Below are 11,340 nucleotides of genomic sequence, written 5' to 3'. Positions count from 1 at the left end.
ATGGAAGTAGAATTACAATACCAAGAGTGTAATTGAAATTCTTAACTAAACTCGGATTTCTCGACCGACTCGGATTTGGGAGGGGAAATTTCCCCTATTTACCGACACCGACGAAACTCTGGTTATCTTCAGGAGACTTTCAATAATAATACCCAATTGTGTATTTAAACATTTTTTAATACTAACGATTTTTATTGGTCCCCCATTGAATTTTTCAGGGTTTTTGGCGGACCTGTAAATTATAGTTGCGATGAAAAATTGGCTAAATAAAAAATTTAGTATTATTATTGGGAATCTGCTGCAGAGAAACAGGGTTATCCGATAGAAAAATATTTACTTTTAAGAATTCTATGCCATTTATACGAAAAGTTGTTTTTTCCCCATACAAAATACATGAAAAACTTTGGGCGCTTTGAGCGACCTCTAAATATTTTTTGATTTTAAAATAAAAAAATAGGGGCATATTTTTTCGGTATAGAACAATCCCAGGGGGTGAGAGCATAAAAATTCCGACTTTACTTTTCACGCGTATTTTTGGACCACCCTAATGTACATACATGTCAATGCAATAAGGTGTACCTACACAAACAGAGCCAGCGTTCGCCGCCAATGACTTATTTGTCGTGAAACGTAGTAAATATAAAAGCTGAAATTTCAAACGGACTGGAACCGGCCGAGCACACGAACTGACCATTCAATCATCAGAGGGGCAAGAACACCGTTAACCATCCTCTCCCCAACTAACAATCTGACCATTGTGTCAGAACCCAAGCAGCATGAAATCACGTTCTCCTGTTGCTTGTTTTGAGATTTAATCTCGTAAAGAGGCATAAACAAACAGAAAGAAGAAATGCTCAAAAAAGGCATACAAAATGGTTAATATTTGGCTCCCACTGTAGAAAATACAATATACATAAATATTTTTGCAGTGTGTTGCCTTCCCTGTAAACCGATCCCCACTACATACAAATGTATGTATGTAATATGTCCATATGTTTGCCGGTTGGTATCCACTTTCCATTAGCGCAGCCCAATGTTGCGCCCCATTGCGCCTGTAGCCAGGCTTCGAATTACATAAACACAACAAATCGAAAACTACAAAAAACAAAACGCAAGCGACAACAGAACGGTAGACAGAGGGTGAGCCTCAGTAGCGGAGAGGTGCAAAACACCGAAGTTCATGTAGATGGGCGGCGGAGGTACAGAAGGTGGATCCACAAACAGCAGATTTTAAGTGCGGATTTTATTTGTTTTTCGGCTGTGTTTTATTGCATCAGTACAAAGGAACGACAACTGAGGAGCATAATTTGAAGGCTATTGCCGTCACAACAAACCAAAAACAATAGGTTGGTGAGCTCGTAAAAGTGCAGCAACAATTGTAATTGCTGCAATCAACAACAAAGCTACATTGCGGCATAGCCATCAACAGCTACTGTTCCACGTCGGCGACTCAAATGCGAATTCGCCAATGTGGCAGGCATATTTCACAGTTGCGCGATGTTACGATTGCTGCAAATGAGCCATGTGGCAGGGCGTTGATGTTGCCACTGATTGTTGCGATCGTTTTAGTTCTTGCTTTTTAATTTAAACGTAAAAGTGACGAAACAAAGTTTGAGAGTTTTATGTAGACTAAAAAAGTAATGCATAAGGTAATATTTCCTTGTAGTACAATATTATTCAAGCGTACACATGCATACATACATGTATGTATGTAATTGAAAATTCAGCGTACTAAAGATAAAATTGTGTGCTCGTTTTTTGTGTACTTAAATAATTTAATGTACTTCGTGGAAGTCCTTTATAACAGTTATCTCACATAAATTGAACGAACTCGGGGTTCTAAATATTTACGCCTTTAACTAAAAAAAACTCAGAAGGGTTTAATATCTTTAACAGACAGAAGGTAAAAAACAATAAAAAAGTAAATGCTTTCTAGTCAAATATGTGTATAATATCTATGTACATATGTATGTTCAAAAATACATATGTACCTGCGAATAGTTTTTTCGTTTTCAAGGACAATGTTGCTGGTAAAGGAGGTATGTATGTACATGCGCATCCTCACGCGGTATTCGTAATATTTGTGAATAGCGCTAGAGGACAATGGTAAAAAATCAACGCCTTAATCACCACACTTACTAAAATTTTTTGAAGCATTGTTTTTAACTTTTTCAACGAAAATTCATACACAGGAATAGAAAATGTGGGTACTTACCATTAAAATCTGCGCAGACGACTCGCTCAAAGGGGCTTCCCATCCAATCTAAAAAACGAAAGAAAAACACATTAAGCCTTTAATATTTTAACGCATACAGTGAATATACTTAGCCTAAAATTTCTTCAGTGACCTTGGCCAAAAAGGACATATGTAGCTAGGCTATGTCACTTCACAGCTACTGCCATACAAACATATGAATGTATGTGCATCAAGCGTCTCCCAACAAAAAAAAAGTTAATGAATTTCCCTGCGGCGGTTATTACAATGTTAACTTCACCAATGTCTTTTAAACTTCTGACCTTCGCGGGCTCATTCCTATGGGCGTCATATGAAATATAATGAATTAAAGGATACATACATGTATGTATGTATGTATATATATATGTATTTATGAACGTGCCTTAAGCATACCTATGTGGCGGTCGCTGTGGTGTACACGTTAGAAGTGCACACTACCATTCCGCAGAGCCTGGTATCGAGCCCAGTTTCGGACTAACATCAAAAACAAAAGAAAAAAATCATTGTTTTCTAATATCGGCCACCTCGGCAGGCCGATTGTATTTCTGACATGAAAACCAGCTACTCATAAAAAACCAATCGCCGCTCGGAGTTGGTGTAAAACTATAGGTCCCTCCCCTTTGCGAGATAACATCAAGGCGCACACCACAAATCGGAGGAGAAACACTAACATATTGTGTAAGCGCCAATCTATTATTATTATTAAGTTTTTTCGCTTTCAACTTATAGCGACAGCGATGAACGACGTATAAGCATAAACACATGTGCTTTGGAAATGTACTGTCATAAGTTGAAATTTGTTAAAGCGTTAACCCATTAACTACAAAATTTACCTTGAGGAAATGCTGGCTACAAAAAATGATAAGAATAAAGGTAAAGTCAGTATCAAAATAAAGGTGACGTAGTATTATTATTATTGTGTTTGAATGTGCATCATTATTTTTCTTAGAAAAATTGGTTATTTTTAATGACATTTTCAGTACTGCAGCCATTCAAGAGGGTGGAAGAGTGTTCCCTCCATAATTGAAATACGTTCTGAAGATCGGTCAATAACTCGCCGTGGTTGTTCGTGCAGGAGTTCGCCCTGGTTTTAAAACCCTCCGTAAGCTCTCTGATAAAATTTTTGAGCGTTTTTTCTGTTGGCCAGCATTTCAATCTCTTCGCGCGAGTGATGTTTAACGTGGCGGGACCCAAACCCAGCGTACGCGAGGTCTTACGCCTTCTCTATTAAGCTAGCTCCCAAACCGGTGTTTGATCGCTACACAGAGGATACGTTGATATAAATATATGGACGACGTAGACGATTTAAACCGTACGCAAAAGAATCACTCCTGGGCACTCCCAGGTGAATGGAAGTCAGAAGATTTGCCCACTTACATATGGGCATTCCCATGGTGGCGCACGTGACAGTCGTACGATTTCAATGTGATACAAAAAAGGAATACCATTTGTTTTCTTTAACTTTTTTGGGCCATTGTATAGCACATAATTAGCTCTATATTTAACCGAAAAATGAAATCAATCGAACTGCTTGGTCCTGAAATATAAGCATTTAAAGAGAGTGTCGTTACGTGACAAAAAATGGAAGTTGATTTTTTTCTTTTCTTACAAAATCGCAAAACCCTGCGAATTGTGGATGGCTATTTTCATGAATCTTATTTTAATACGATTTGGAGTAATTCTAGTTGTTGTTAGAGTTTTTTGAATTAATGCAAATTGTTTCAATTCTCTTTTACAACCCCAAGTGTGAAACGTGACGTGACGTGGCGTCACGTGACATAAATTTCCATCGTTATATTTTTGTTAATATTGCTTTTAAATGAATTTTTAACGCAAATAAAACATGTATTTTATGTAGAATATACTTTATATTTTGACTTCAGCGCCAATTCAGGGTCAATTTATTAGAAATCTATGATTTATTATGTTTCAACCACATACGCCAAATTCGAACCAAATCGGACCATAAATACGGTTTTTCGAAATATCTCGACCTTGGCACCACCTAGGAAGACCATTTTATGCAAACATGATTCTACTTACATAGCCAGTATATATTTTAAAAAGCAAACAAATCGGCCCGTAAATACGTTAGATATAAAACTTTTATTTTTTTTGTCGTGGTGGACCTTCCGCTGGAAACACCCATATGTACGTGCGTACGGAACCATTCTTTTATAATTAGATATCATAAAAACGCAGCTCCTATCTAGCGAGTACATTAGTTTTCTCCTCGTATTGGCTAAAAAATCCATCATAAAGTTGAGCAAAATTAAAAGATTTTTACCAACAAAAATCATAATTTCTCGTCGAAAATTTTGCATTTCATAATTGTTAGTCCATTTTCATCTTTCTAGTGTGTGGGACTGATTACACAGTCCAAAAAAATTTAAAAAAATGTTTGCGGCGCGGAAAGAAAACCCCGATTCTTATTGGATTTTTTCCGTGGAATCAGAATCTGAACCTCAAAAATTACATTGCAAAATTAAAAGATTTTTACCAACAAAAATCATAATTTTTCGTCGAAAATTTTGCATATCATAGTTGCTAGTCCATTCTCATCTTTCTAGTGTGTGGGACTGATTATACAGTCCAACAAAATTTCAAAAAATGTTTGCGACGCGGGACGAAAACCCTGATTCTTATTGGATTTTTTCCGTGGAATCAGAATCTGAACTTCAAAAATTAGATTGGTTCCAGTTTTTGAGATATTTTGACTTTAAAGTGCCAAAATACAAATTTTTTGCATTTTTTAAACATCTATAATAGAATAAGGGGGTCTGGGGGAATATTTTGAATAAGATGTAAAAAAAGCAAACATTGCTCTTTTAGCACAAAAGGTAAACGTTTGACTTTTTTAAACATTTGTTACAAACATAAGTTTAAACAAGTAAGAAAGTCTAATTTCCGACGGAGCTGAACATTAAATACCCGGCGCAAGTATCTATTAAATATACGATTTTCACCTTTATGAAAGCTACCGCTACATGGTAAGCCGGGGTGTATAAATTTTGAGTAAATTAGCGTCCTTAAATTTAAAAATATTGAAGTTTCAAGCATTTCTGAAATTTACCGTTATATGAAAAGCGGCCTAAATTTTAGTCCGATTTCAATAATTTTCAACGCTTTGCTTTTATGTGGCAAGCACAGTAACCACACCGAGGTTGGTAGAAATTGGTAGAACGGTTACCGAGATACATATATGTGATCATAAGTGGGCGGTGCCACTCCCATTTTACAAAATTTTATCATAAGCTTATTTCCTGGTAAAGAATTGTTACAAGCATCAATTTTGAATAAGTTATCTTTTATATTTACTGATTTATCAAAGATTTCGTATTTCTCCAAATTACCGTTATATGGGATGTGGGGGTGGTTATTGTCCGATTTAAAAAAACTTTCGGCCATTTGGTATGCTGTAGCAAGGCTAACAACTTTGCCAAGCTTGGAAGCAATTGGTGCAGCGGTTACCAAGATATGCACATGTAATCATAAGTGGGCGTGGCTACTTTCATTTTCCAAAAACTTATAATATTCTTATTTTTCGTCTAAAAATTATTGTAAATGTCAAATTTGAGTAAATAATCTTCAGCAGTTACTAAAATATCGCAGTTTTCGTATTTCTGAAAATTACCGTTATATGGAAGGCAGGCGTGGTTATTGTCCGATTTTGCCCATTTTCAATACCATCCGTCCTACGCCTAAAAGAAGTGCACGTACAAAGTTTCGTTAAGATATCTCAATTTTTAATCGAGTTATCGTGTGCACAGACGGACGGACGGACAGACAGTCACCGCTTAATCGATTCCTCTTTTTATTCTGATCATTTATGTATACATTTGTCTATATCTATCTCGATTCGTTTTGCCTGTTACAAACAACCGTTCTGTGAACAAAGTTATAATACTCTTGTGCACAAGTGCGCTCGGGTATAAAAAATATACACAGCATGGTGCTATGACATGGAATTTTCGCAGGACAAAAAACATATACTAACAAATTTTACACACAATGCCAGTAAGAACTACAACAAATGTACAGCACATACTTCATTTTGGCATTAAGAACCACTCCTCTGTTAGCAGCACCTTTTATGAATTCGCCAAGCTTCATCCTATATGCGTACGAACTCTTTAGTATTGTTTCTTTTAAAAAAAATCTAATAACTTCAACCATTTTCCTATGTAAAATCTACAACTATTAATTTTTTCGAAGTCCGTGCACTGTTTGTAAGTCATAATTCTATTTAAGATATATATGAAATTTATACACATAGCTCAAATTTAGGGGATGATATATTAAAACCAGATTTTTAAAGCCGGTAATATGAAGCATACGATAGAAGAATGTAGATTTAGGACACTTTATAAACAAGTTGCAGGCCCCTAAAAAACAGTTTTATTATAAAATCCTTTATATATGAAATAAATCAGGGTATCAAATTTAAAACACTGCGTGGCTCGGAAAACTATCTGCTATTAAATGAATATAGTTCATTTTCGAAAATAGTTATTTACTGTAGCGCTCATATCTTCGATATTACCTAACCTAAGACATTATTATTTTTGAACAGATAATTAAATGCTATTATTTTTTCGGTGGAAGGGGTTTCTACATAGCTGGTCCCAGACCGAGCGCACAACCTATTGCTGGAAAGGGGTGGTTTCTTAATCGAATACATGTTTATATTGCGAGGCGCTTGCTTCAAGGCGAGGACGTAAGGGTCGAGATTGAGACGAGAATTTCGTCTACTTGGGAACCAGCATTTACGCATTTACACAGCATCGAAATCCAACGCAGAATCACTCTTGCCAATAAGTGCTAATTTGAACTGGGTAGGCAATTCATGCTCGTGTTGGTATGTATATGGCGCAGAAGCATGGAAAATGACGCCTGTTGGAGTATTCGAGAGGAAGATTTTGCGGAAGATATTGGTGACGGGCGAGTACCGCAGACGATGAGCTGTACAGCGATGTACAGCGGCTCCGCTGGCTTGGCCATGTTGTTCGAAAGGACACCAACGCTCCAGTATTCGACTCGGTACCCGCTGGTGGTAGCAGAGGAAGAGCGAGGCCTTCACTGCGATGGAAAGACCAAGTGGAGAAGGACTCCGCTTCACTTGACTTCTCCAATTGGTGTTAATTGGCACAGAAAAATCGTTTAGATCGTTACAGCCGCGAATAAGAATAAGCAGAATTAGATGCGAATATGCGAATATGTAAATGCGGGAGTTATTATTTGAACTTCGTGGTCGAGCAAATTCTTTATATACTGTAGGTTGTATCTTTTTTTTTTAATACGCAGTCTCAAATAAGATTTTTGGGTCGATTACGGATAGCAACGCAACCACGGTTCGGTTACCAGCTGGCAACGCAACTGGAAAGAAAATTTGTATTACGAATGCCAACTATCGTCAGTTGCTGTAGAGTTATTGATAATCAAAATTTGACAGATAGACAACCAGCAAGTGGCCGTAAACAAGCTGTGCGAGTAAAATTAAATTATTAAAATAATGAAAGAAGAAGAAGGAAAAGACAGCAAAATAGCTAAGTTCATCTCGTTTATTTGTTTAAGAGGAAGCGAAGTACATGAACGCGGCCTCAATCAGGCGAAATTTAAAGGATAATTCCAATCCTCTAGATCTACCGCGTGCACTGTAAGCAAAAGTTAATACTTTCAAGGTTTTTATTTTATATCGTTTTGTGTTCATTTTCAAAGCATATTGATAACTTCCAAAAGAAGCTGTAGTATAATTGGTTAATAAACAGATGAACCACTTCGTTCAACTTCAATGCCTCCGCTCATAAAAGCTTGCGCACCTCTTCGATTTTTCGCAGAAGGAAGTGCCACAGCAATGACTTCAATTTGGAAAACTTGGTGTGGTTGGAGATGCTTCAGTTGATAAAGGAAAAAATTTGCAATGAGTGGTCGCTATTGTTTCGCCAAAAGGGCATACTCCACGGGAACTAAAATGTTAAGTTATTTTCACCATATTCTGTAACAGCAAACTGCATTGCAAAATGTTAATATCATTGAAATTATTAAAAAGTAAAATATATGACACACTTTTCAATTTTCGCTCCTAAATACGCTCCAAAAACATTCCCAGCAACCACAAAAATGTTGTCGCCTGTATACACACTTTGTAGCAACTCCAGTTGTCAGTTGAAAGTTGCCAGTTGCCATGTGAAATATCGTTTTGGCAACTAGCAACACAACTGAAGTTCGATTGCTATCGATAATCGACCCATTTATTTTCTTACAAGAAAAAGTTGCGAAAAAACGTTGTAAAGCTGAAGCTTGCTTAAATAAAATTTTTTTCCAATTTATACTGGATGGGTATTCTACCGAAATCCGCAATAAAATTGCAAAAATTTTGCTAAAACACGTTTTAAACAACTTGCTAGCTATTTATACATATACATTAGAGTGGTTCATAAAAACACTCTTTTTGGAAATTCATAAACGCTAAATCAGAATATTGTTATTTGTGTAAAAAAAGAGACACGTATTTTTTTTATTTTGAAAAAAAAGTTTTCTTAGAGGTCGCGCTGGTCGGTTTTTTATAAAAACGCTGATGTTCTTAATTTTGTTATTTTCTTGACATGTTAAAATGCAGCTAAAAATGTGGTTTTTACATATAATTACTCTGGTAGTATTGGGGAACTTTCCCTTAATTACACACCTGTCTTGGACAATTAGAATGGGTCTAGTTCCCGAAAATATGCTCTCGAAAAGACACTAGTAAAATTAAAACGTTGATACTGAACGATTTACGCATTGTCATGGGTTGGAAATTGTTACCAGGGGGTTTCTGGGGTTGCAAATTAGGAATCTGAAGTAAGTTTTTCGAAATTCAAAATGGCGGATCCAAAATGGCGGTCAATTTTTTTTTAAATGACTGGATTTGATCAAAACACGGCACTCGAGAGTCCTTGGGGTCGCCGATTACGAACCTGAAGTAGATTTTTTTAAATTCAAAATAGCGGACACAATATGGCGACCGAATAAAAAAAAAGTACTAAAATTAAAACATTGATACTGAACGTTTTAAGCATTGTCAAGGGTTGTTAAAACACGTTTGCAGTGGGTTTCTGGGGTTGCTGATTACGAATCTGATGTCGGATTTTCAAAATTCAAAATGGTGGATCAAAAATGGCGACCAACTTTAAAAAAATGATTGGATTTGTTTGAAACCTTTAACCGCCATTTTGAATTTTGAAAATCTGACATCAGATTCGTAATCAGCAACCCCAGAAACCCCCTGGTAACAAGTTCCAACCCATGACAATGCGTAAATCGCTCAGTATCAACGTTTTAATTTTAGTACTTTTTCTTTAATTTGATCGCCATATTGGATCCGCCATTTTGAATTTAAAAATGTTGACTTCAGTTTCGTAATCGGCGACCACAAAAACTCTTGAGTGCCGTGTTTCGATCAAATCCAATCATTTAAAAAAAATTTACCGCCATTTTGGATCCGCCATTTTGAATTTCGAAAATCTGACTACAGATTCCCAATTAGCAACCCCAGAGACCCCCTGGTAACAAGTTCCAACCCATGATAATGCGTAAATCGTTCAGTATCAACGTTTTAATTTTACTAGTCTCTTTTCGAGAGCATATTTTCGGGCACTAGGACCATTCTAACTGTCCAAAACAGGTATGTAATTAAGGGAATGTTCCCCAATAATACCAGAGTAATTATATGTAAAAAACAAATTTTTAGCTGCATTTTAACATGTCAAGATAATAAAAATATTGAGAACATAAGCATTTTTATAAAAAACATATTTTCCTTTTTTTATCACAAATAACAATAATTTGAGGTAGCGGTTATGAATTTCAAAAAAAAAAATGTTTGAACCACTCTAATATACATGTAATAACCTTTTAAGGATTTTAGCTATTGGGTATGGGAACACGAAATGTCACAATCTGCTTGATTGTCAGATAGTAAATATGATGACGAAAAGTGACAATGGAAACACCCATAATGGAGTTACATGCATATGCCAAAATTCTAAATAAAAACTGCCACAATAACAAACTATTGACGGAGAATAGTAGGGCGTAAGGCCTATGATTTTTAATAAAAGTAATCTTATCAGTCCTGCAAATTTTCACCAGAAACAATGATCGCCTTTATTGAGTGAGATGAAATGCAAGCGTTTTTACTTTAAACTTATTCAAGTGGAATTGTGCACAATTACTAGTGTTGCCGGTAAATTATTTGTTGTAATGAATTTAAAAAATTAGCGCGAGAAGCAAAGACTGCATTTATTCAGACATTCTTGCATCACTCAAACGAAACAATAACGCTCAATGTATGTATGTATAATTGATGTCTGTCAAGAATGCCACTAAGACAAATAAACGTACATACAAACAGTGTACAAATATATGTACATTAGAGTGGCTCAAAAGTTTATTCCTCCAGCCAGTCCCCAGATCTGAAGAATATCAAAAATATAGAGACACCAATTTTTTTAGTTTGAAATCGAATAATATTTACCCACACCGCCGAGGCTTTGAATTTTCCCACGTATTTTACATGGGGAAAATACATTTTGTCGCAAAATTGCTACAAAATCGTTAAAAATAAATATTCAGAAGCCTTCAAAAAATAACACTATGACGCTTGTTTAAGTGAAAAATTTTACTAAGTGTGTTTTAATAACCGATAATCCTGTTGTACACAAAAATTAGTTATTTTATGTTTCTTCTTCTTATTTGGCGCTGTAACCGCCTAAGCGATTTTGGCCGAGTCCAAAACAGCACGCCAGTCATTTCTTTTCTGTGCTAACTGACGCCAATTGTAAATGCCAAGTGAAGCCAAGTCCTTCCCCACCTGGTCTTTCCAACGCAGAGGAGGCCTTCCTCTTCCTCTGTTACCAGCATCGCGGCCCGCGTTGAATATTTTCAGAGCAGGAGCGTTTCTGTCCATCCGAACGACATGGCCAAGCCAGCGGAGCCGCTGAATTTTAATTCGCTGCACTATGTCTATATCGTTGTAAAGCTCATACAGCTCATCGTTAAATCGTCTGCGATATTCGCCATCACCAACTCGTAAAGGTCCGTAAATCTTTCGCAGAATCTTTCTC

General features: G+C 36.3%; 1 protein-coding gene across 1 annotated transcript in view; it reads right to left on the bottom strand.

Annotated features, from left to right (window-relative positions):
* Positions 1-1,870: 1,870 nt before the first annotated feature.
* LOC108359823 (homeobox protein abdominal-A-like) overlaps positions 1,871-11,340 on the bottom strand; it is a 55,435-nt gene continuing 45,965 nt past the window's right edge. The window contains exons 5-6 of the mRNA XM_017611855.1: positions 2,216-2,263; positions 1,871-1,887 (exon numbers count right to left, since the gene is read on the bottom strand). Coding sequence (XP_017467344.1) covers positions 1,871-1,887; positions 2,216-2,263 — 65 coding nt within the window. The remainder of the gene's footprint in view (positions 1,888-2,215; positions 2,264-11,340) is intronic.

The sequence above is a fragment of the Rhagoletis zephyria genome, unplaced genomic scaffold (assembly GCF_001687245.7).
Source record: "Rhagoletis zephyria isolate East Lansing unplaced genomic scaffold, Rhagoletis_zephyria_1.1 Rzeph_scaffold_00470, whole genome shotgun sequence".
NCBI classification, from domain to species: Eukaryota; Metazoa; Arthropoda; class Insecta; order Diptera; family Tephritidae; genus Rhagoletis; species Rhagoletis zephyria.
This window is presented reverse-complemented; position numbering and strand designations above follow the sequence as displayed.